The sequence below is a fragment of the Rhinichthys klamathensis genome, unplaced genomic scaffold (genome assembly GCF_029890125.1).
Source record: "Rhinichthys klamathensis goyatoka isolate OS25496 unplaced genomic scaffold, OSU_Roscu_1.1 h1tg000358l_1, whole genome shotgun sequence".
Lineage (NCBI taxonomy): Eukaryota > Metazoa > Chordata > Actinopteri > Cypriniformes > Leuciscidae > Rhinichthys > Rhinichthys klamathensis.
Genome location: NW_026606867.1, coordinates 1,253,333 through 1,280,404, shown reverse-complemented (window position 1 = coordinate 1,280,404; position 27,072 = coordinate 1,253,333). Strand labels below are relative to the sequence as shown.

Genomic DNA, 27,072 nt, shown 5'->3' with positions numbered 1-27,072 from the left:
CATGTGGATATAAATTGTAACCACTGTGAGGACTTAATCAACAACACAATCAGCTCAGGGTGGCGAAATGCGTGCAGAATCTCACAACACAGGATATTTAATGTGCAGAGCTAGCGTTTGCACACTTAGAAAGTGGAGGGATCAAAACCTCTAAAGTTTAAAGAGTAGCTATGATAGCTAACTATATGAGAAACTGTTCTCAAGTTCATGCTAGGCATATCTGCTAGACATATAAGTCTTTAGGTTTATATATGTGTACATGTAAAGTTAAGCATTCATACCATTGGTTCGTCTGTGTTCTTCTGGAACTGAACAAGGCGCACCCGTGTGACATTCTCTATGTCCATGTCTCCGTTCGTGCTTTCGGGTGAGTCTCCGTTGAGGTATGGTGATGTAGGTGGTGGAGTGACCCTCAGTGCCTCGTCACTGTACACCTCATGTGCCACAACATCATGAGTCTGAAGTAAGGCCTTGAAAGAAAGATAGATAGAGATAATAGATAATAGAGAGAGATATATGACACACACACAAACAACAAAATCTCATAGACTTATACTGGAGGTATATTCAGTGTGAGAGTTACACAATTGGCACTGTTCTCATGCTCTAACACCACTAGTCCATTTTCTCACGCAGTTAAAAAAACAAACATCATGGAGCAAAGAGGACACAGACAATGCGCTAAATCACAAAAAGTCTCAGCTGTAACACTTAAGTTTATTACGAAATTCAAACAATAACTGGCGCTTTCAATATGGCGTGTAGCGCCTCAGATCAAGTAAAGCGGGAACAGCTTTTAACCAATGACACAAAATGTTACATTTACATCAGAAAAGTCATTCAGTGCCATAAACTGTACAGTTAGTGAGAAAAATTAACTCTAGAGAGGAGCATTTTTCAAAGAAAAGGGACTATATTACATATTCATTTTCTTTGCTCTAATACCATTAAAAAGTTAGTATTATAACATTATTATTATTATAAAGGGAGGGAGGGAGGGAGGGGAGAGGGGGAAGGAAGGAAGGGGGGGAGGAAAGGAGGAGAAAAAAGGGAAGGAATAATGAGAATAAGAATAATTTGCTCAAGATGTGTTCTCTGTTGTTGTTTGTCTGTCACTTGTCCTATGTTACGTGTTACACCTTGAACATGGTGCTATAACCCCCCCCCTTCACTTATGTACCCAGGCTCACACTGAACGGGGTGAATAGTTATGCTATTCACAGTTACTGTGATAGTAATAGCAATAGTAATAGTTACTTGAATAGTTACTGTATACACATTTATTGTCTGTATTGTAATATATTGTGTATATATGCTCTTTTTCTGTTTTATTAAAAATAAAGTTGTCCTCCAAAGAGGGGGGGTGGTGGCGGGCAAAAAAAAAAAAAAAAAAAAAAAAAAAAAAAAAAATTATTATAAAAACACCTTACATATGCAATATACAAATCAGTTGTAAATTAACATTTAATAACAATATCAGCTGAAAGGGTTCTCTGTATAGTTTACAACATTATTATTATTATTATTTTTGAGAAAAATGAACATGTAGGGTAGGGTACAATGGGGTTAAATAGAACATGTGCTTTTCAATATGATTGCAGAAAAATCTATAGGCCTAGGTTTTAATTGAACATTGATTGTTTTAACACATTTTGTGGGAAAATAAATTATTAAAGTGGTTTGTTTTGCATAAAAATCTTATAAATGTACAAGGTGGTTAGGGAAGGCTCACCAGCATGGGGCAAAAGGTCCCCATTATTGATACAAATACTTTAGCTTAAGTAATATGTTTTGCATAATATTTATTTAAAAACTTCAGCAAAGTTTGTACAATTTATGTTTGTACAATTAACATATATTAAAATAAATATTTTACTATACGATATGATTAATATAATATTGTTATGATCTTTATGAGGCAAGTTTTGTGCCATCTAGTGGTTTAGAGAATAAAATCAATGCGCCTTTTACAGAGGTGTGCCTTTAGCCCTGTTGTAACCCATGTATATAAAAATTAATTGATATTGAGTCGTGATCGAAATTGAATCACATGAATCGAATCGTGAAAAATCTCACTCCAAGCTGAGCTCAAAAGTTGACAGCCCTTCCTAAGCTAGTAAGCAACCAGCTAGTAAACACTCAGAACACACTAACAAGCAGATAGCAATGCACTAAAACCCACTCAGATCACATTAGCAATCACAGAGCAATGTCTTGGAAATCAATCAAGGAGGCGAGTTGTGCAAGCACCATCTATGTTTTCTTGAGAAATGAACACTACTGTTGTTTGGACTCTGAAAGATTCGGAGAAGTCTCTTATTCTCAACCAGGCTGTATTTATTTGATCAAAAAATACAGTAAAAACAGTAATCTTTTGAAATATTATAACAATTTAAAATAAAATGTAATTTATTCCTGTGATGGCAAAGCTGATTTTTCAGCATCATAACTCCAGTCTTCAGTGTCACGTGATCCTTTAGAAATCATTCTTATATGATTATTTGCTGCTCAAAAAACATTTCTTATTATTATCATTGTTGAAAACAGTTCTGCTGCTTAATATTCTTGTGGAAACCATAATAATAGATTAGATTAGAATAAAATCTTTTTTTTGTATCAATGTAAAAGTCACATTAGATCAATTTATTGTATTCATTTTGTAAAAAAAAATAAAAAAAATCTTACAGACCCTGCATGTTTGAACAGTAGTGTACAAATCTAGTTGACTATATACACTCAGCTAAAGGATTATTAGGAACACCATACTAATACTGTGTTTGACCCCCTTTCGCCTTCAGAACTGCCTTAATTCTACGTGGCATTGATTCAACAAGGTGCTGAAAGCATTCTTTAGAAATGTTGGCCCATATTGATAGGATAGCATCTTGCAGTTGATGGAGATTTGTGGGATGCACATCCAGGGCACAAAGCTCCCGTTCCACCACATCCCAAAGATGCTCTATTGGGTTGAAATCTGGTGACTGTGGGGGCCATTTTAGTACAGTGAACTCATTGTCATGTTCAAGAAACCAATTTGAAATGATTTGAGCTTTGTGACATGGTGCATTATCCTGCTGGAAGTAGCCATCAGAGGATGGGTACATGGTGGCCATAAAGGGATGGACATGGTCAGAAACAATGCTCAGGTAGGCCGTGGCATTTAAACGATGCCCAATTGGCACTAAGGGGCCTAAAGTGTGCCAAGAAAACATCCTCCACACCATTACACCACCACCACCAGCCTGCACAGTGGTAACAAGGCATGATAGATCCATGTTCTCATTCTGTTTACGCCAAATTCCGACTCTACCATCTGAATGTCTCAACAGAAATCGAGACTCATCAGACCAGGCAACATTTTTCCAGTCTTCAACTGTCCAATTTTGGTGAGCTCTTGCAAATTGTAGCCTCTTTTTCCTATTTGTAGTGGAGATGAGTGGTACCCGGTGGGGTCTTCTGCTGTTGTAGCCCATCCGCCTCAAGGTTGTGCGTGTTGTGGCTTCACAAATGCTTTGCTGCATACCTCGGTTGTAACGAGTGGTTATTTCAGTCAAAGTTGCTCTTCTATCAGCTTGAATCAGTCGGCCCATTCTCCTCTGACCTCTAGCATCAACAAGGCATTTTCGCCCCCAGGACTGCCGCATACTGGATGTTTTTCCCTTTTCACACCATTCTTTGTAAACCCTAGAAATGGTTGTGCGTGAAAATCCCAGTAACTGAGCAGATTGTGAAATACTCAGACCGGCCCGTCTGGCACCAACAACCATGCCACGCTCAAAATTGCTTAAATCACCTTTCTTTCCCATTCTGACATTCAGTTTGGAGTTCAGGAGATTGTCTTGACCAGGACCACACCCCTAAGTGCATTGAAGCAACTGCCATGTGATTGGTTGATTAGATAATTGCATTAATGAGAAATTGAACAGGTGTTCCTAATAATCCTTTAGGTGAGTGTATGACTGTCTGCCTTACTAAAAGTGTGCAGAGCATAACCAAATTAATTAATAATAATAAGCACCACAAACTCTGTCTCTTTTCTTGCCAGCTCATCTGACAATATCATCTTGTGTGGAATTATGAGAGTGTGATACAAGTATTGAAGGCAAGGTCATGCTGGAATTCCACAGCTAGTACCTGATGGTGCCTCCCTCCTCTCTTGCATTTTATCTCTTTTCTGCACCCCCGCGCGCACAGACACACACACACACACACACACACACACTCTGGATCCTGCTGACGGAGTCTTGCTTAAGACTTGGTAAGTCTTGCTTTTTTCATGCAAGAGCTCTTTTTGACTTTTGAAAGCAACCGTTCCCTCTTTATTTATCTCAGTTCTGTACAAAATCCCCAGTTCAAGTGGAAGTAAAACATTGTAAAAAGCCCCCAAATAAGTCCCTTGCAGCCTGGATTATGCCAGATTAATTTAATCAATCTCGCTCAGTGTTCCATGACACATCACTTATCTCACACACTTTGAAGAATCAGATTTTCCTATACTTTTTTACTTTTAATCTCACCAACAATTCTCACCCTCACTATCACCCCTGATTGACAGGTAAACCTGTAGAATTTTGTGATATTAAAGTTTCAAAAAAAGGTATTTTTGAACTGGGGAGGACGTTTTCACTTCTAAGAGTTACATCATGTTTTCTGCGTAAAAAGTGGAGGAATCTTTAATCAGTGAAACCCTCACAAACAGTCGGTTTGAAGGGCAAAGGGCAAACTCTCTGCTTCATCTGTCATGAGGTTGTTTGTCCAGCTGATAATAATGCTCTGAATACAACTGACGAATATCTAATTGATTATAGAAGAAGATTACAGAAAAGGATTGCAAAGACTGAGATGGTGAAATAAGTCTGCTGACAACATCCCGAATAAACAGATTTACCTGATTAAGACTAAGTACAAGTGCTCTAATTAATCTCTCAAAGATAGTTTTGCTGACTGAAATTTAAGCAAACTTGAAGACTCCACTTTCGCTGTTTAACTTCATGATGTTAGCAGTGCTCTCTAATGCTAAGATTATAATAAGGATAGCATTGAGATCCTTAAAGTCAATATGAAATGACGTTCACAAACCATTTTCGTAATGCAACAATACACTGCAATTAAAAAGTTTTGGGTCAGTAAGATTTGTTAATGTTTTTGAAAGAAGCCTCCTAAGCCCTCTTACAGTACCGTAATACTGTGAAATGTTGCAATTTAAAAAACATTTTTTTTCTATTTTAATATATTTTAAAATGTTCTTTTATATTTAAAAAATACATGTGATGGCAAAGCTGAATTTTCAGCATCATTACTCCAGCCTTCAGAGTCACATGATCCTTCAGAAATCAATCTAATATGCTGATTTGGTGATAAAAAAACTCTTATTATTAACATTTTTGAAAACAGTTCTGCTGCTTAATATTTTTGTGGAAACTGTGTGACATATTTTTTAGGATTCTTTGATGAATGGAAAGCTAAAAAAAACCCCAGCATATACGTATTTATTTACTGTCATTTTTTGTCAATTGAATGTGTCCTTGCTGAATAAAAGTATTAGTTTCTTGTGATTATTACTAAATAGATATGTGGATATTGGCTACCATTTTCCAACAGTTCGCACAGCCTAACTGACATCAGGAAGAGGAAGGTTACATGTTGATTAAATATTACAAAGAATAACATGGACCGATAATTCATTTATAACCAGAATGTGACCATATAAGACCAGAATGTGAATTCTGGAAAGGAAAGTAAATAGGGTTATACAATTTTGATTTCATATTGACTTGTTGAGGTGTTTTTGTAAAGAGATTATCAAAAGAATTTGAGCTGTGTTGCTGTGACTCACCATGAAATGGGGCTGGGACAGGATCCGTCTCAGTTCTTTAGCGTCTGCATTCTCCGGGTAGCAGGAAATCTCCTCCAGTACCTACAGACAGACAGCGTAATCAGGCTTTACCTCAGGCTGTCATCTCCACGCTAGGTATATCTCTTGAGGTGAGTAAAGATGCTATATCTGACATAGGCTTTTTAATCTCATACACTGCAACACAACTTTGAGCTGGACTGCTGAGACCCCACACACCATATATCAGAACAGAGACACACACACATACACACAAAAATTTCTGGAATGACCCTTAAACCCCATGTGACCAATCAGCACTGCTGTCTGGACTCATTTGGCCCTTCTATTGGCGGGGTGGGACGGGTCAGGTGGGAAGGGGGTGATTTGGCACAGTACTGCAGATATGTCACAACTCCCCGCTGAATGCTTCTGAGCGCCGGAACCTGAACGTCTTTTGAAACCACACTAATCATCTCTAATGAGCTCTAATCAATGTTTAAACCCATCTGGCAGCCCCTCACTGCCAGTCAACATCACTAAATGTAAAGCTCAGACATTTACAAGAATCCGTGTAGCTAGAAATTTCCACATGTTCTACAAAAGTGGTAAAAAGAAGTGGACATAAGATTGGGAAAATGTCTGCAGCTTACATATTCCAGATGTTTCAAAGCCGTGCTCGACCCGTCTTCAGCGGAGGTCTTAGCATGAGAGACACACACAGGAGAGTTTTATAACATTTGATACATATATTCTGTGTAAGAGGAAGCAGAGTCGAAGGCTGAATTTTGGAGGTAGGCATTTCGCCGTCTCCGCAAGATTCAGTTGCTCAGGAAAACAGTGAGAGGTGATGGGTTAGTTTCCGCCCCGCTGGCTCTAAGCAATACAAAGAGGATAATCCTTAAGCATTTCACCACTGCCAGTGATCACAAGCAAGAGGCCAAGGAGGGTTATTCAAGAGCACAGCTCTTTAATCACCAGCCAGCCTGAGTTCCTTTTTGATGTGCAATACTAAAGGAAGTGGTTGAGCTTTATAGGTTGTGTGACTTGTGTCTGAGAAGAAGGGACTGGTTTTAGAGGAGTCAAGACTAAGAGAACCACTGAGGGAGGCCATCAAACTATATATTAAGACCAGAAGCAACCATCAAGACTAGTTTGAAACTTACTATTTTTATCTTAGAGAATGCAGATGGTTTTAACTAACCAAACTAAGATTACTTTAATTTCTTTATGGGAACTTGAAAATGAAAATCTGTTTAAACACATCTGTTTGATCAGGCTTATCAGATAGCATCAAGTTAGGATTCGTTGACATATTCAGAAAGCTACAGTTGACGCAATTAATATATGATAGAACATTATCAGTTTTGGTTCGCTAACTTCAAGTCAACAGCATTCGCAACCCATTTTACTTCAAGAAAAAATTAAGCTGAATGGGGGACTACTCCCCTCCTAAAACATCAGTTTAAAGTCGAGATGTAATGGAAGCGGCAACAGATCTTTTCTTCCCTATTTTAAAGAACATCTAAATAAATGTGAGCTTGCAGTTGGTTGTGGATTGGCATGTTTAAACTAACTAAATGACTGGAGAAGTCCGACATACATCACCAGAGAGAAGTCTGTCGTTTTACCGGAACATTTAGTAAAAATAAATTTAAAAATACGAAAATTTCACATACGTACATAGATGAATCATTGACAATAAGATCAATAGGGCTGCTCCCTAATAGTCGACTACACGTTAGTCTTAGTCAACCAAATTTTAATTAGTTGGTTAGTCACAGAAAAAAAAAACTCTACAGGAAGTGATGAAGTCACACAGTCCATGACGGATAGATCATTAACACGCTGGTCCATGTGGTAATTAAAGTAGCCAATGTCGGGCAGGAAATCCAAATGTTCGCCTTTCATTCATCAACCTCAAATATGGCTTATCATTTGAAACATGTAAGTAGCAGCCTAATGTTAGACACCTTACATGGCCGCCCACTCTAATGTTATCTCTCTGTCTCCTCTCCACCAATAAGCTGGTGTATGGTGGGCGTTCTGGCGCAATATGGCTGCCGTCGCATCATCCAGGTGGATGCTGCACATTGGTAGTGGTTGAGATTTCCACTTCCATATGTAAAGTGCTTTGAGTACCTAGAAATGCGCTATATAAATGTAACAAATAATTTTTATTATATTATTTATCCTAGATAAATGTGCGCATATCCAAGTATTCATGTGGAGATTACTTGCATTTTTCCTGATAACAGCGAAATGAACTTAAAATAGACTAATACATCATTTGAAACTGTGTCTACTTTTATTTGTGTGCACTCACAATAACAACAACACTCAAGCTTTTGTAAAATAAAAAGAACAAACAAGATGCACTTTCTGCCATCTCTGTCTCCGTGTACGTCTTTCTGGAGCGTGCCACAAATGTTCCGATACCAATACTCACACAAGCATATACATGCCTCAAAGACATAATACTATATGTCTATAGCAAGCTTGAAATGGGTACTTTTAAATTAACCAATTCAAATTTGAAAACAAATATTCTCTGACTACGTAATCCGTATGAAATGTCAAATTCATCTTTGCAGCCGACACTGACTCAGAAAACACTATTTACCTATTAAATTATTCAGTAAGTCTCCTTGCTGTTTTTTTTCTGACAAATTCATAATCATTACTTTTCCTAGTGCGCTGTGGCAAATGATAAGCAAGCGCTTGCATGCTAATTTATAATTTAAAGTAATATTTAAGTAATTAATTTAATATCAAAAACGTGCGACTGGTCAACTACAGTTTTCGCTTAAATGAACGACTACTAGTCGACTAGAAAAATATTTATTCGGGGGCAGCCCTAAAAATCAACAACATGCATTTAACAAATAGATGGAGTGAATTTAAATGAGGATGTAAAGAAATCCATCATCATTTCCTATTATTCCCATAATATTTATTACATTGAATTAAATTAATTAAATTGTTACATTAACTTTTGCTACATTTTAGACTGCATTACCTTGACTTTTGGTTAACATTACCTTTCCTGCCCACCTGTCCTCATTAACATCAGCTGTTTATAAGAAATACTGTATCAATGTCTTTTATGTCTTTAGAGCCAGCAAGGGATGTTTTTTAGAATGCTCGTAAAGTTACTGGATATTGTGGTTAATGGATAGTTAAACTTCATTTATTGTGTTAAGGACAAAATAGAACCATTAGCATAACTATTCACTGTCTAATTGTGTTAATTGTGAGGATTTTAACAGTTTCTGTGCAAATGAAGAGAGCAAACGCTTCAGCCAACAGTGAGGAAAGCACACAGACAGTCACACATCAAACATACAGCCCGATAAGATCACCAAGCAAAATGCATTTTCACTTTCTCAAATTTACTTTCAGGTAAATTGAGAAGCGTCATGTCAGTCTCTGTGATCTCAATGATAATCTTCTGCACTTACATATCAATGGCAATAAAGAGAGATGCTTTGTCCAAATCCACACAGTCATTATTCTATATTTTTTTTCTAGTCTACTCTGTAGGTAAAAGCAAGCAAACACATTCACTTGCTAATGTGGATTTTTGACTGCAGCTGGTTTGAATGCATTCTAATTCACCACGAAGAAAACAGGCATGTGCTCACACAAGCAATAGACCACTAGGGATCTGTAAATGTCACATAGCTAAATCATACACTGAGATTAAAAATTCTAAGAGGCATTAACTACAAAACAGGCTTTTGGTTGAGGCCGTCTGTTAAACTATATAAAATTACATGAATGTCTGTCACATGGTGCTTTCTAAATAACAGATATGAACAAATACGGTATAAAATTCCTAAATTACTACTCAAATTTGTGCGACCATCATCTGTAAAATAAATTTTATTTTAACAAAATGTATACGAAACAAGCCATAATGTGTGTTTTTTTTTTAACCATGTTATCAGCTTTCAGTTATAATATGAAAATTTAGCTCACTTCTAGTGTTATAAATGAATTTTGAACAAATTCGTCAATCAACTATGAAAAAAGCCACAGAGCAGAAGTGAAAAAAACATGATAGAAATATGCAGTGAGGAAATTCAGTTTCTAGGAAAGCCAAGGTGTGAGTAGGTCATGCAGTGAGCCATTTCTGAATATCCAGATGAGCTGTATTAAAATGGAAATATAAACTAGACAGAATAGTTGATAAAAAAGGAGGACAAACACACCAAAATATTCTGATAAACAGAGTACTAAATATTTATAATGTCATTCTGAATTAACACATTCAAATCATCTAAATATTATTCTAAGTCCCAAATCACATTAACATACTTTCTTGTTGAGGAAATTGAAAAGAGGCATTAAACTGCATCTTTTCTGAAATGGACAGGTTGTGCATAAAAGTGGAAAAAAATTAGTCCTGGTAGAGTTTTTTTTTTTAATCGACAAACAAGTCAAAAACTACAATGTTTTACATTTACAACTACAACAAACTACAAACACAATTAAACTTGTGCTAGGAACCTCTCTGGACCTCATAATGTTTTATTTGCAACTACAACAGTATCTTTCCGTTACTGTAGCCTGCACTCACCTCTTTGGCTCTCGATACTGCGTCACTTGCAGGATTCCTGATTTGCGGTGAAGACTTGGTGTTTATCTTGTCGTATAGCTGAAAAAGTGAAAATGGGCAGAACAATAATCAGAAGACTCCTTGGGCCCTATTTTAACGATCTGAAACGCAAGTGTCAAAGCGTAAAGCGCAAGTAACTTTGTGGGCGGATCCCGGCGCTGTTGCTATTTTCCCGGTGGGATAAATGCCTCTTGCGCCTGGCGCAAATCTAAAAGGGGTTGGTCTGAAGTAGCTTCATTATTCATAGGTGTGGTTTGGGCGTAACGTGAAATAAACCAATCAGAGCGTCATCTCACATTCCCTTTAAGAGCAGGCGCGCTTGTTCTAAAGCGGATTCCTATTATAACGGCGGATTTGCCAGGCGCGCGCCAGGAGCGGTTCACAGCCGAGGAGAGCAACGTTCTCGTCAGGGCCGTAAAACACAGAGAAGTGACATTGGGGATGGAGAAACCCACCCAAATTAACTTCTGTTAAACAGGCGTATGATAATTTGGGTAAATGTGTAAGCTACATGCTTTTATAATAAATTGTCTATCTATCTATCTATCTATCTATCTATCTATCTATCTATCTATCTATCTATCTATCTATCTATCTATCTATCTATCTATCTATCTATCTATCTATCTATCTATCTATCTATCTATCTATCTATCTATCGTAATAATGTATGATTTGCAAAAATTAAAACTGCTGCTTGGATGAGAGAATCAACGTGTATGCGCGTTGTGCACACGCTACATTGATTATGGCCAAGCATGCGCCCTTAAAATAGCATAATGAACAACGCGCAACGCGCCACTGACTTTAGACTAGTTTTTTTTCTGGTCAGTGGCGCAATTGTTTTATAGAACAGCAAAATAGCATGAGGGAAAGTTTGCGCCGGAACACGCCTCCTCTTTGCGCTGAACCGCCCCGGGGAGCGCAAGTGTATTTCTTAGTTAACCGACGTGCGTCTGTGGAGGGAAAAGTCCGCTTTGCGCGGGTGCAAAATAGGAATGATACATGCGTCAGTGTACAAAGTCATTTGCGCCGAGTGCAAGATAGGGCCCTTGCTCCTTTTGCTTTTTGAGTAGAGGAAAAACAATAAGAGGTTAACCCTCACCAGTGCCTGAACGCGTTCATTGAACGATAGTTCATGAACTCGTTCATATTTTGGGCGAACGTGAACTGAACGTACTGTATTACTGCCTGCTGAACGTTACTGTGAACATCAGTTCATTCTGGTGTCTGTGAACGCACACTCACTCAGTTAAACTTCATTCAATAGGGTGCCAGATTTCTATAGAGCCTTCCAGGCGAAAACCCGGCTAAAACACACCGTAAACAGGCCTTCAATATGTAGCGAAAAAAACACTCAATCTGGCAACACCAGCCACCAGTGTCGCACCGCTGCATGCGTCATCAAAACAAAAAGCAGCATGTAGTCGACAAAGCATCGAGGAGGCGTCGTATGATCATTTAAACGAGTTTTATGACAAGGTCGGTGAGGATAAGAAAAATCTAACATTTCTGTGCAAACTTTGCCCGCCAATAAAATGATTGCTGTCTGTGGTTGTATATGGGCTGTGGCAATAATAAAAAAAAATAGCTTGCAGCAACATATGGAAAAAAAGAACTATGAACTAGTTCATTTTTGGAACTTGTGAACAAAATTGTGAAGTATGAACTATGAACTGAACTAGTTTGTGAACTGAACTTTGAACTAGTTCATGTAGAAAGTGAACACTGACCCTCACAAACAATAACATTTCACTGACATTGCTACTTTTGTTTGGGGCCTGCAAATTTACATCACAACTGAGCAGCTCTATTGCATGTAACAGGCTACAGTTTTTCCCAGCAAAATGTTAATTAAAAAAAGACATTTAATTAAATACTTTTTAAAATTTATTCCAGTGATGAACAGCTGTAATTGCATTAACAGATGTTCTCCATGTCTCCAGAGTTCTACAGGTACATTATTCTGCGCATCTGAGTCAGCTGCAGTATGCTGTGAGTTATTTGCATTTAAATATTCTTGTAAAACACATCTGTTAATATGTGATTCTTCAGTGGCTTAGCTCGAGTGCCAACAGCTCGAGTGCCAACAGCCAGTACATCAGCCATGTCACGGCCAGGATCACACCTCTATTACATCCTTTTAGAATGCACAGGATATCCGTTCTTTATTTATATTTCACAATCTCACACATACAGTTTTAGCTGAGTTTAAGGGAACAGCAAAAGTTGCAGCACCTTCAGCAAACAATAAATATAAAAACATCCCAGGTTACTCACCACAGCCAAAGAAAAAACAACCAAAACCGAAGTTAAACTCCAGACAAAGTTGGTCCTGATAGGATCTCAACCCCTCTGTCCTCTGTTTCATGAAGCTAGAGTTACACTCAGAGCTTGAATGGAGAGGATGGCAAAGTCTGGAGTAACTCTTCTGATATACAGATACTGCTGGAGCCACAACAGTAAAAAGCATGGAGGTTGACAATAGGTGCTATTGTTTCCCTCCCTATTCAGGGTAGGAGTTGAGTTCTCAATGAGACGACATGCATTCACAGCCTCCTGGTGATAATCTTACCCACAGAGCCCTCCTCTCTGCTTTCCTCTGGCCTGTGGCTATGGAGACAGACCCTATCATCCACACTGGGTTGTACCAAGCTGTATGCCTCTCTATAGAGGCCTTGGTATACAGACACACACACAAATATAGAGACTGAGAAGAGAGTCCACAGCTGCACTTATTCACACACACAAAAATGTGCATAATGCCATAATACTAAAAAAACAAACAAGTGCACGTGTGTGTGCCGAGGCCACGCAGCGTGTGTGCTTGCAATGAATGAACAAAGAACAATGCATGAACAAAGTCCACTGAGTTCTCAAATAAACAAACAAAAAAAATCAACACAAACATTTTCTGTGGAAAGCTGAATGGGAAATTCTGAAATTGGTATTCTAACATTTATTGTCTGATCAGCTGTGGGAGCCAGAAAAGAAATTGAAAGTAAGTTCTGGCCAATTATTTCAAGTAAATTGATATCTGTAGCATGGATGGCTTTTTGTTTGGGTAGTGGAAGGGTAATAATCAAGATTGTAGGCTGTTAGCAGCCAACTGTGGAAGTCACCAAGAACAAATCCTGAACTACTGTGTGCACAGTGCAATTACCCACAAATCTCTCCTCAGAGGCTGTGCCAGCAATGAGTATATTGAAAGATGATTTGGCTAAAAAACTGTCTGTTAAATGTCAAGAAACCAAATCCAACCTGTTTACACAGGTTATAGCATAGCCAAACTTACTATGGCTAATAGTTCAAATCAGTTGTGTTAAAGTCCCAGTGTACCGGAAGTTGCAAACGACTTTTCTCCAGTATTGTAACGTATTTCCGAGAGAAACGGAATACTAAATGAGGCAAAATAGTGGGCGCGGCTTTTTTTCCAACTAGCACCTGTTTGGATCTAGAAAAGTAGGTGTTTTCATTCAGCCTGTCTACTGTCAGTTGGAGGGGCGTGGTTACGGATGTTAAGCAGACACCCAAACCGTCAAACCTACGTCATCAAGGAAGGTCCTCCAATGCAGAGGGGAGGGGAAATTTCAGATTTTGATTAAAGATTACGAAGCCAAAAAATTTTTTTGTGTGGATTGACTTGCATGGATGAATTGTTCACCAAAAAACGATCAATTTAGGCAAACAAAGTAAGTATGGTCAATTTTGAATTCATGGGGACTTTAAATGCTAAATATGAATTTAGGCATCACAACATTATATTATACAGTATGAAAAATGGATAATCATTGAAAAAAGAAAAAAAAATCTAGCTAACAATGCACCCTGACATCCCCAGAAATTGCACAAAGCCAATTAATCAAACTGGAACTGCAATCTCAGTGAACTCTTGCCATTTTTATGTGCAATATGCATCAGAAGGTCTGTGAATGATCCGAGGCCGAGACTAGGTTGTTGCTGACTCATCAAAAGCAAGAAAGAAAGAAGAAGAAAATCCTAATGAGACATTTACTTTAAAGTTCAAAGCAAGTTAATCGCACCAAGATATAACAGCATCTTAACACAACCGCTTCTGTTGTATAAAGGAGGAAGTATTTTATGGGGTGTGTATATGTGTATTTGCCTGTATAGTACAGTCTCTTACATCAAGCAGTGTGTGGAGGTGATGGTCCTGGAAGACGCTGTGTAGAAAGTCCAGGTCTTTCTCACTGCAGTCTGTCAGTGCATGGATCTCCTCCAAACTGTCCAGCACTTGTGACACAGCCCCTTTACATGTACACACAAACACAAGCGAGCAAACACCATGACCTTCAGAAACCCAGAAAAGCATGAACTTGATTTAAAAAGAATCAAGACTTCGTAAAGGGACAGACAGTGACACCTACTTTCTGCAGCTAGTAGTCCTGCAGGGTGGCCAGCATAGAAACAAGCAACAAATATTACTTTAACAATACAGAGATGAATTGTCATGTGATTAGAGATAGAATTCACCCACACTCTTAAGTGCACACATAAAACAATCAGTTAAAAAAGTTTGTGAATAACTACGTACAAATGCACATTCAAATGAAATTCCTAGTATATCTTAGGGGATTTGTTCAGAATCAGAACACAAATGAAGATATTTTTAATAATATCTTAATAAAATCTCTCCATTGACAGCTACGCAACTACCATGTCCTAAAGTTCATAAAAAATGAATAAAGTGATTATAAAACAAATCCAAATGAATTGAGTGGTTTAGTCCAAATTTTCTAAAGAGACAGAATCGCTTTATATGATGAACAGATTGAATCCAGCCTTTTATTCACATATAAACATTGATCATCAAACATAAACAGAAGCTAAACCGAACCTGGTTGACGCACAAGAATGAACCTCATTGGTTCTTGTGGAAGCTCAACTGTATTGTTTAACACGAGAATGAATCTTATTGGTTCTTGCGGAAGCTCAAATGTGCTGCATAACACACGAAATTAACCTCATTGGTTTTTGCACGTCAAGCAAACATGGTTGAGCTTCCGTTGATCATGTGTGTGTGTTGATGAATGTTTAAATGTGAATAGAAGCTTAAATGCAATCTGTTGAGCGTAGAAACTGATTGTGTCTTCGGAAATGTTTGACTAAACCACTCAATTCATGTGGATTAGTTTTACGATCTCTTTATGAACTTTTTGTCTTACAGATTTGGAATGACATTAGGTTGAGTAATTAATGACATAATTTTTGGGTGAACTACCCCTTTAAATTCTGTGTTAAGTGAAAAAAGGATGTAACCACAATTGGTATGAGAAATAAACAGGAAACGTGAACCAGGCTGTAAACCAAATTATTTGTGGTCAGTGTTGGGAGCTGTGAATTTACACAGTGAGGTCTGTAAGATATTTAAACAAGACACATTTCTGTGACTATTGTTAAAAAATAGAACATTTTAGTGGTGGTTGGCTATGCAAAACTCACTGGCTTAATGCAAGGTTATTGTGGGTGGTTGTTAGGGTGTTGCTAAGCAGTTTCTAGAGCTATTTGTTTAATGGCTCAAGTCATAAGAGGCCACCCTAAATCTTCATGACATTTTTACTCCTTCAACGTAACTCTGAGATTTTTCTCTGTATAGGATTCACCTCTTCTCAACAGGCAATGTGATTTGAGGAATAATTTATGCCTGTAGCGGGATAGCTTACTGAGACTTAGAGATTTGTTCAAATCCTTAAATTGTGCGCAATAATGACCATAATGCTTGTCTTAGCAAGTTCCCAACAAGCTTAATTTCTTTCTCTCTGTCATGCAGATAACATCAAAGTAACCAAAACACTGTGATAAGAGACTACAAGACCGATAATTCAGCACAAAAAAAAAAACAGTTCAGGAAGTGGGTTGGAGCTCATGTTGCACCTCTGCTGGTTGCTGTAGTACCTGATGAAGTAGGGTCCTCAGAGAAGTCAGGCAGTTCTTCAGGTGGGTCGCCATAGAAAGAGTTGAACTTGTGACTTGAGACTGCGGCGAGCACTGCACCCTGTCAAGCCGTACAGATATTGATTAACTCTGCATATTTGGCAACAACTGAATTTAGCTGACATTCCCCTCTAAACATGTATTTCCATCCTTTTACTTTCACAGTGCAATGCACATACGGTAGTACAATGTGGCTGCCCTAATTACTATTTATTTGTGGTCTTTATATTACACTGAAGAACATGCACATGAATCATGCACAAGAGCAGTTACTAAAACAATACGCAAAGACTCTAAAGTGCCAACGTCTCACTTTTAGCTTCCTCCTGGCATTGAACTTCCTCAGCTGCTCGACTGTTTCAAGAAGGTGGATTTTGTAGGCATAGCGGTCTCTCTCCTAACAGGAAACACACACACTTCAAATGGTGCTTATTCATCTCATTAAAGAAGGGCAACTTAAGTCCATAAATTATTGCAGAAACATATGTAAATCTACATGAAAAAAAAAAGAAGCATATTAAGAAAACATAATGCTGAAAAATAATATATAATTAGTGTATATATAATGCATAGTTTGTATGGTTTTAATAGTATTATTAATTAAAACAACAACAGCAACAACAACAATAATAAAACTCTGTAAGATCAGTAAGCAGATACTTCTTGAGTCATGTTGATACCTTGAGCCAGGGGTGGTTGAGAGCTTCATACACTGTGATCCTCTCGGCAGGGTCCAGCATCAGCATACGACGCACCAGGTCTTTGGCACTCTCTGAGATGTGGCCCCACTGCCGTGGGTTCATCTGCAAAGCACACGCATACATAAATGGACAAACCCAGATCCTCTGAAACCACTTTTCCACCAAAATGGTGATGGTGCCAGAATCAATGCTTAGATTCTGCCAACATGTTCACGGACAATAACGACACTTGATACTAATGGACTAAAGTGATTTATGTGTAAAAAGTAACTGACTTCAGGTTTCTTACCTCATAACCTAAGCCCTTAAACAAATCAGTATACGTTGCTGCTTTTATTAGCCTGACTTCAGCCCCTTTTGAAGGCCTTAAAGATATTTCCAGCATGTCTTGACGAACTATGCTATTAAACTACTACCTTGTATTTTCCTTTAATGATTGCTTCAAACAGGCGTTCTTTAGTGCCATAGAAGGGCAGGCAGCCACTCAGCAGGATGAAGAGAATGACACCACAGCCCCAAACATCCACAGGTTTCCCATAGGGTTCTCTTTTCACCACCTCAGGGGCCATGAAGTGCGGAGTGCCCACCCGGCCTACGGCACAGACAACATGTCACGTGTGAGCATCCATTCAAATACATACAAAAGAGCTGTCGCTGATTCAAGATTTAAACAATCAAGCAGCACAATCATGCATACACGGTCTCTCACAAACAGCAGTAGTGACAAAGAGCTCATGGATCAGGAAAAAATCATTGCCTGAATGATTTGAAATTTATGACCCAATTTATGAAGTGACACTGAATAAGAGTTATGATGATGTCCTAAATGGTTTTGTATGTTATTAAGGAACTAATATTTTAAAATTCTGATGAGTTTCAGTTCTTCAAGCCAATATAATGAAAAGAGGATGTTATTTCTTTGTGTAGTTTGTGCTTCATTTAACTTAAACTACATGCTTTTACATATGAATAATGTTGACCAGAAGCTTCTCAATGCTTCTAGTTTGCAGTGCAGGTAGTGTACACAGGAAATGTCCATGTGCTGTATGTTACAAGTTTAAACAGGGTTTTTCCAAGTACCTCCAGCCACTAATCCGGACTCTCCCAACTGTATAGCCACACCGAAGCCACCCAGTTTCACTGGAGCAGAGTTCTCCTTCGATGCCAGCAACACACAATGAGGCTGCAGTGAAAAAGAAAGAAAAGACAAAAAAGATAGTTACTCTGTTGTACAAACTACACTGGAATTGACATTAAAAGTCAAGGGAAGTGAAGACACATTGTGATAAATTAAATATGTAATGTGATTCTGAGTGATTTCTAAAAACGAATTTATCAATAAACAATGAAGAAAGAAAGAAAAGGTTTATTTAAACAAAATCCAGACAAAATATTTAACACAAGTATTGTTTCAATTGTTTGTTTTTTGTGGATTTATTCCAGCAATCTACACATAAGGATGACTGCCACATACATGTTGGATAGGTAATGGAGGATTAATTCTTCGTGGAGAAGAATTTACTTATATTTGTAAATTGACCTGTTTTGTCAATTTGAAGGAAATAAAATGAAAATAAAAAGTATGAATCATAATTTGTATTTTCATCAAAGCTCAACAAGTGGAATATCACCCATGAGTGAAACAATGTAAAAAATAAGATAATATAATCACAATTAAATATTTTAAATTGATTAAAAATCATTTCAACATTGTTCAGCAGGCCTAATATATCTGATCTGGTGGTCACGAGATCTGAGGTGGAGTTGAAATATGGTTTCAGACACGCTCTTCCCCCTTTAAAAGTACCTGCACACTTTTTTTAGTGTTTATACTGACTGGTGCACAGCTGTGCTTTGCGGTAAGTTTACCGAGGAACTAAAAAAGGAAGTTTGCAAAGACAGTTCTGAGGAGATATTAGACAGAGACATTCAACATGAAACTCAACAAGTTTTCTGATGGACAGAATTAACAAGGCAAGTTACTCTCCAATTACCTAGTACACATCAGACATTTAGTTCAATGCAAACTTTATTTAGTATTATAATGACATCTGTTTCTCTTTCTAAGATTTGATTATGCACATGCAAAGATGAGCAACAACAATCTTCAAAACTTTCCCAATGCGTCACCGACCAGCATGTCAAAAAATCCCCAGCAAGACTGCCAGATGGACACCGCCAGCTTGCAGGTTCCGCTGGCTATTTTGTACGCACTTTTCTTCCTGTTCGGGTTGGCTGGGAACCTGCTAGCTCTCTGGGTGTTTCTGCGAGTACATCCAAAGAAAAACTCTATTCGCATTTTTCTCATTAACTTGGCTCTGGCTGACTTACTTCTTGTGATATGCCTGCCTTTCCGAGTGGTGTACCATTCCAACAATGACCGGTGGGTGCTGCCGTCATTACTGTGCAGGATAGTGGGTAACATCTTTTACATGAACATGTACATTAGTATAATCTTACTGGGCTTCATAAGCGTAGACCGTTACTTGAAGTTACAGAGGGTATCCTGTAGGCGGGTGTTTCTGCAGAGCCGGTGGAGTGCACTTCTCTGCTGTGTCATCTGGACTGCGTCACTTGCTGCAGTAACGCCACTTATTGTCCAGACTCCAGAGAATGGTGAACCCCAACAGTGCTTCCAATATAAAAATCTGCAAAACTCCAAATGGAAAGCCTATTTCAACTTTGCCGTTGTGGGTATATTTTGGGTGGTCTATGGTGCGTTGGTAATCTGCTATGGAAGGATTGGAATGAAGCTCCTTACAGCCTCCAGAAAGAAACCAGATTTCCCAAACGCAGCCAAGTATAACAAAACAGCATGGAAATCCTTCTTCGTGCTCTTCCTCTTCACAATATGTTTTGTGCCCTACCACTCAGTGAGGATTTTCTATATTATGTCACAGATGGAAACTGGCATATCTTGCGACAGGATAAATGTGTTGGATAAAACCAATGAAGTAGTTCTACTACTATCTGCACTTAATAGCTGTTTGGATCCAGTTATGTACTTTTTGTTGTGTAGTTCTATTCGCAAAGTGATGCTGAAAATCATCTGTAATTGCTTCTGTCAGCAAATCACCAGAGGACTGATCAGTTCTAGTGACTCTCCTAAAGAACAGCCAAAAATCAGTGTAGTTGTGCCTAGGACAGACACCCAGGAGCAGGTCAAAACATCAAAAACAACAAAGACAGAGTATGATGTGCAATGAGAGTTCTTTAAACATATGAACCAAACATATGAGTCCAAAGGCACAGCAAAGTTAAATGAAACATAGTTATATGTTGTGAACAGTGTGAAGTGTATTTCCTTTTGTTAACCATTGAAAACACTATTTTTTATAAAAAAATAAAATAGTTATTTTAATGTATTTTACAAAAAATATCAAACAAAAAATAGTTACACTTTACAACACTTTTAAAGCATGTATTAATCTAGGTTAGTTAAATAATAATAAAAAAAATTAATTACTAAATTGAAAATATTTTTTTAAGTGAACTATTGTTCATTGTTAATTCATCTTTGTTCATTATACATTAATTCATTTTAATTTATGCAGCTTCAAATGTTACAAGTATATTAGTATTAGGGCTGTCGATTTAACGTGTTGATTGAATTAGTTATAAAAATAATTATGTGAATGATTAGCGGATTTAACTCACCCGTTCCGCCCCAGAACTAGGTCATCTTACATTTCAAACAGTTGATTGGTGACAAACATAAAGCAGAGCAACAACTCACTATATTATGTAGACTACAGGAAGTCGTTAGAATGGCCTTAAAATTCAAGATTTCAGGGCAAAAATGCCCCTGCATGAGTTTTTGTCTCAAATTTAAATCATATGATAAGCAAATAGGTAACCGTTAAGCAATATATCACACGAGTGCTGTTTTTGTCCCGAATAGCACTAGTGAAAATGTGATATTGATTTTATTCAACAGTTCAATAAATAAGAAGTTAATATTGTGTGATATTTTAGACAGAATATTGTGTTTTTGCTCACTTTTGCCAATGAAAATATTACCTAAAAAGGCAGAGAAGAACTGTTGTGCATCTCCGAACAACACACAGCAGTGTTTAGTTTCTGAATGAATCTGTGTTTTGAGCGAATCAATCGGGTGAAGCAGATTCAATGGCCCCTTCATAAAGAGAGCCATTTTACATCATTCCTGAATGAATCAGCCGTTTAGACGAATCGAATGAATGACTCAATCACTTACTTATTTAGGCATTTACCACCACCTACTGTCAGTTTTACTTTCTTATTTAGAGTTTCACTTCATGAAAAAAATATATAAATTTCATATTTTGGGGACAGTTTGCCCAAAATTTTTTTTTCTGTTTATTAACATTTACTCACCCTTGCGTCATTTCAAAACTGCATGTTTTTCTTTCTTTTGCGGAACATTAATGAAGATATTTTGAAGAATGTTGGTAATCAAACTGCTTTGGTCTATAATATATCTTAATACCAATTCAGATGCAGCTTCTGAAAAAATTATGTCCATTTTAGCCTAAAAGTTTATGTGTAATAAATTGTTGAATCAAATAAAACATGTTTCTAAAGCTACTTTTTGTAATATCTATTTGATGCTTTTTCTGATTGAACACAATAATGACTTCGAATGATCTTTTGGGGGTAGATTAGATTAATTAAACGGCACATCATGCAATTAGTTAGATTTTAAAAAAATTATCGCTTGCAGCTCTAATTAGTATATATAAAAATTAACATTAAGCTAAGATTAATGAATGATGTACAAGCATTGTTTAAGGGATAATGCACCCCCCACTTCGCGTCGGGGTCCTGATCACCCTGTCTGGGTTTATTCTGAGATAACAACCAGCTGGATGTACATTATCCCGCTTATTACATGGCTACTTGCCACATAAGTAAATAATTAGACACAAATGATTGATCTGAGTCGAAATATTTTATAAGGTCTTTAAACGCAAAGCTTCCGCGGAGAGAGCAGTTGCTAGAAAACCAAGTTCAAACTAGGACAATTAAAGGATACGTTACAGTCATACCACTTATTACACAGCATTTGGTCACATAAATAATTATGGGGATAAGAGAAATTGATATGAGATAAAACTGTTTTAAAATTGTCCCTGTTTGTTTTATCTTATAATCCAACAGTGTACAAAACAATAGTCGTAAAAAGGCAGCAGCTGCATTTGTATGAAACGAGAGCGAGTCCACGATACTGGAAGACATAATTAAATAACTGCATAAAATATAGACTTGACTGAATTTTTATATTTTATTAGCTCACCAAAAGCAAAATTTCCACAAAGAATTTTTTTTCCTAGCAAGCGTATAGCACTGCTGACTTCCGTAACCCGGATGAGCCCGTGTTATTTGTTTTCAATCCACGGAACAGGCAAGAAATCCAAAAACCAAGAGACATGAAACCAGGGAGAATGCTCGGAATTGCTGTGTAACACTAAACAGCTAACAAAACATTGCAGATAATGAATGAGAAAACCAGGCTTATATGGGGTGAGCTAAACAAGATAATGAGACAGGTGAATGTGATAATGGATGAAGAGTCCGGGCAGTGAGTTAGGGGAGATGTAGTTATTGAGGGAATGACAATAGTCTGATGTGGAGTGCCCTCTGGTGGCTCTCAAGGGCACTCAAGCTGGTGACTGTTACATGTACAGTGTTAAAACAGGAGAAACCTGAATATAGGAATAGTAATTCAATATAAATGTTGTGTGTGTGTGTGTGTATATACACATATATATATATATATATATATATATATATATATATATATTATTATTATTATTAAACTGATACAATGTCATAGACCATATCATGAGAAATGCATCAGGGGTTTAAAGAGTTAGTTCACCCAAAAATGAAAATGATGTCATTAATGACTCACCCTCATTTTGTTCCAAGCCCGTAAGACCCCCGTTCATCTTCGGAACACACTTTAAGATATTTTAGATTTAGTCCGAGAGCTTTCTGTCCCTCCATTGAAAACGTATGTACGGTATACTGTCCTTGTCCAGAAAGGAAATAGAGACATCATCAAAGTAGTCCATGTGACATCAGTGGGTTAGTTAGAATTTTTTGAAGCATCGAAAATACATTTTGGTCCAAAAATAACTAAAACTACGACTTTATTCAGCATTGTATTGTCTTCCGGTTCTGTTGTCAATCCGCGTTCAGTGACGCTGGTGACGTGTCTCTGGTGCGCCCGAGCTTCGTTTACAGTCTGAGGGAGACGCACGCTGTAAACAAAACAATCTTCGCAAACATGTCTAAGGATTTCGACACAGAGGAAGACTTGCATTTTTTTGCCCAGCCATATTTATTTGAACCCGAATACACGGACACACCAGATACACGTCAGCAGCGTCTTACGTCTAACAGCGTCACTGAAGCGGATTGACAACAGAACCGGAAGACAATACAATGCTGAATAAAGTCGTAGTTTTTGTTATTTTTGGACCAAAATGTATTTTCGATGCTTCAAAAATTCTAACTAATCCACTGATGTCACATGGACTACTTTGATGATGTCTCTATTTCCTTTCTGGACAAGGACAGTATACCGTACATTCATTTTCAATGGAGGGACAGAAAGCTCTCGGACTAAATCTAAAATATCTTAAACTGTGTTCCGAAGATGAACGGAGGTCTTACGGGCTTGGAACGACATGAGGGTGAGTCATTAATGACATAATTTTCATTTTTGGGTGAACTAACCCTTTAACATGCAGAAAGAGTAGCACAGATCTTTGGGTGCCCCCTAGTGGTAAAACACTGAGAAAAGCACAATCAGGAAGGGAGGGAAGGACTTCACAAAAAGGTGGCTTATATGTCATTACAAAGGGGTTATGCACTGTGAACAGAAAAATGCTTGCACAAAAAGATTGATAGGTTATGTCACATGGTCTTATTACAGTTATTTATTAATATTAATTATATGGTTAAAAATGATATTATATCACATATGAATAGGAAAAAACTTGACTTTTGGTGCAAACTGTGCCACAAACGATCTGCTTCCAGGATGTGGTCAGAAGAGAAGCTACAGAGTTCCTATATGTGAAGCACATTTGAAGAGCACACCCCAACCACAAACAGCTTAGAGTGCACAAGATTCAACGAGTAAAACATTATGAACATGAGTATCGGACAACGACATGCGAAGAGATAAGCATCATGTCTGTGCAAGGTGGCATAGCAATCTATCCCTCAGGAGTCAATGATTCAGACAACAATCAAAGGTACTGTATACTGATTTGCATCATTACTCAATGGAGAGGTTAAAACTCCAGTCTGAACAATAATCTATTTTTATTTCTTCAGCGTATGTCTGTTGTGGGTTTGTAGGTTAGTTAGTGTATACCCAACCAATGTTTCACAAACTCAAGAACACGGCAGGTCAGCAGATTGAATAAATTTGATTTGTTTGTGGGACAACATTTTTAGTTATTGATCACTAAAAGTAAAAAAGTATTCTGTCTCTAAACACGATGAACAGAATAAACAACAAGAATAAATCAATATCATTAATTTAAAAAGTAAAGCTTTGTTGTTCAAACGTGCATACACAGGGAAAGCAAATGGCCTTTTGTTTTACAAGTACTTGTGCTACAGTACATTTAAAACAATTAACTTCAGTTGTCCAGGTAGACAGCATGACATAATCATTGTGGGTACCAAAAAAGTATTTGAAAATTTGAAATGCCTGAATTTTCATTGATATTATATTAATATTTGTATTGATAAATGGAATACCAAATCCAGTGACATCTGCAAACAAGAGCTTTTTTGTAATCCTTTTAACCAACTGGCCACAAGATTATTTTAGTGCAAGACTCTAGTATTAGGGAGCCAATGGAAAAACATTTAGGAGCTGAAAGCGCATTTAAAAAAAATCACTGCTGGGTTTTGTGATGAAGAGACTATGAATGTATACATGGAAAAAAATGTATATATATATATATTAGACATTTTAAGTTTGTGTGTGTGTGTGTATATATATAGTTTATATCATTATGTCCCTTCCTATCAAATATTGCACTGCAAATATCAATAACAGCTATAAATTGTCAGTGGTATAAGCGGGATAATCCATATAGCTGTGCATTCTACGATTTGAATGCACTTTGCATCGGGTGGTTCTTTACTAAAATCGTTTAATGCACAGCTAGCCAAAGATTATCCCTTATATATATATTAAATATACTACCGATCAAAAGTTTGGAATCAATACGATTTTTAATGTATATATACACACACACACAGTCTGACATGTTGAGTAAAAGGGTAACTGAGCCAGGTTGCTCATTTCCATCTAGAGTTAAGAAGCTGTGAGTTGCCTGTTTTCATTTTCTTCCTCTCTTTATTTCTTTAGCACATGCAGGATACATCCTGAAGAAAGCAATGAAACCATCTTGCCTTGGCTCTATCTCTTTTTGGCTGTCCTGGGCCTTCCAACCAATGGGATAGTCTTGGTGGATCTTTGGAGATCAGAGAGGACACCCACTGTCATCTTCACTTTGAATATAATTGTGTCGGACCTGCTGATTTGCTGCAGTTTTTTCTTCAGGATAGCCTACTACAAAGAGAACATCAATTGGCTATCTGGATCTCCAGCCTGCAATGCAGTAGAGCTGATCAATTTTTCTTGCTTCTACATTAACCTCTATTGTAACATGAGCTTCCTTTTGTGGACCAGCATCAATCGCTATGCCACGGTGGTAAAACCAGGCTACGCTTTCTTTCGGATCTTTAAACGTACTCTGTCTAGTTGGATCCTCTGCTTTTCTACCTGGTCGGTTATCACCACAGTCGTCAGCACTAGCATGGGACTTAAACTGAGTCTACAAATCAACGGGACCTGCTTTGACCAAGTTGTCAACAGTTACATTCTCTATCGAGGTCAATTCAAAACTATCCACTGTGTTGGTGTTTCAGCATTCTTCTTCATTTTGTGCTTGATGTTGGTCAGCTATAGCCTGCTGGTCTTCCATCTGCAGAAGGTGAGGGGAGCTAGATTTGGACCCGGAGGAACTCTAAAGGTTCGCAGAAAGATCCTGGCCTCAGTCATAATGTTTGTCCTATGCTTCCTACCCTACCATGTGCAAAGGATCATCTTATTATTAACATCAGATAATGAAAACTGTCAAGCAAAGTACAGGATAAAAACAAGCACCATCTTCATTGCAGCTCTTAGCTGTTGCCTGCATCCCATCCTTCAGCTGGTGTTTCGTTTGCGCTGCTGTCGGGCAAATCGCAACACCAGGGTCAAACCCAAACCTGAAGCCTCCAAGAGCCTGGACACACCTCAGATACATACTATACATGTGACCGAAAACATTGAAGAACCGCAGAAAAATGGAACTGAATTAAGCCATGAACCAAAGAAAAATGAAACTGAATGAAGCCACCAACCAACACAGTTCTGAAGAATTTGGTTTGCAACTTTGCATTTCCTGTGTGACGCATTCGGCATACTGTGAAACATGCTAACCTCAGGGAGCTGTGTTATCACATTCACAACCATTACTAATGGACAAAAGCAAAACTTGCGGCCAATTTACATGGTACAGTGGTACCTCCTCATGCTTTTTTCAGAGTATACATACTAAAACAGTCCTACTAACAACGTTTTTTCTCAGAATTGTGAGTTTATATCTTACAATTGTGACTTTATAACACACAATTGTGACTTTATATCACGTAGTTCTGACTTTATAGCTCGCAATTGCGACTTTATATCACACAATTCTAACTTAATAACTTGCAATTGCAAGATGTCTGAAAAAAGTCCGAATTGTGAGATAAAAATGCACAATTACCTTTTTTATTGCTTGCATATGCTTTTGTATTTAATAATCTTTAGTAATAAATATTGTAGGCACACAATATATACTTTGCATGGTCAAAATGCATCCTTAAAATAAATAAATATAAGTATCAAAGTGATTTTAGCA

At 37.6% G+C, this 27,072-nt stretch overlaps 3 protein-coding genes across 24 annotated transcripts in view; 2 read left to right on the top strand and 1 right to left on the bottom strand.

The window, feature by feature from the left end:
* caska (calcium/calmodulin-dependent serine protein kinase a) overlaps positions 1-27,072 on the bottom strand; it is a 219,665-nt gene that overhangs the window by 19,618 nt on the left and 172,975 nt on the right. For 8 of the 22 annotated variants that reach the window (XM_056232935.1, XM_056232933.1, XM_056232946.1 and 5 more), the window contains exons 6-16: positions 18,191-18,293; positions 17,524-17,702; positions 17,090-17,212; positions 16,723-16,806; positions 16,371-16,470; positions 14,843-14,860; positions 14,602-14,723; positions 10,416-10,493; positions 6,487-6,534; positions 5,837-5,917; positions 282-470 (exon numbers count right to left, since the gene is read on the bottom strand). In XM_056232935.1, the coding sequence (XP_056088910.1) occupies positions 282-470; positions 5,837-5,917; positions 6,487-6,534; positions 10,416-10,493; positions 14,602-14,723; positions 14,843-14,860; positions 16,371-16,470; positions 16,723-16,806; positions 17,090-17,212; positions 17,524-17,702; positions 18,191-18,293 (1,125 nt within the window). The remainder of the gene's footprint in view (positions 1-281; positions 471-5,836; positions 5,918-6,486; positions 6,535-10,415; positions 10,494-14,601; positions 14,724-14,842; positions 14,861-16,370; positions 16,471-16,722; positions 16,807-17,089; positions 17,213-17,523; positions 17,703-18,190; positions 18,294-27,072) is intronic. The other 14 variants (XM_056232950.1, XM_056232953.1, XM_056232954.1 and 11 more) reach the window with 6 other exon arrangements.
* On the top strand, positions 19,144-20,442 carry gpr34b (G protein-coupled receptor 34b). Its single transcript, XM_056232967.1, has one exon. It carries the CDS (start codon positions 19,201-19,203, stop codon positions 20,314-20,316), a length of 1,116 nt encoding a protein of 371 aa, XP_056088942.1. The 5' UTR covers positions 19,144-19,200; the 3' UTR covers positions 20,317-20,442.
* gpr82 (G protein-coupled receptor 82) lies at positions 24,150-26,624 on the top strand. Its single transcript, XM_056232969.1, has 2 exons — positions 24,150-24,357; positions 25,491-26,624. Exons 1-2 carry the CDS (start codon positions 24,293-24,295, stop codon positions 26,518-26,520), a joined length of 1,095 nt encoding a protein of 364 aa, XP_056088944.1. The 5' UTR covers positions 24,150-24,292; the 3' UTR covers positions 26,521-26,624.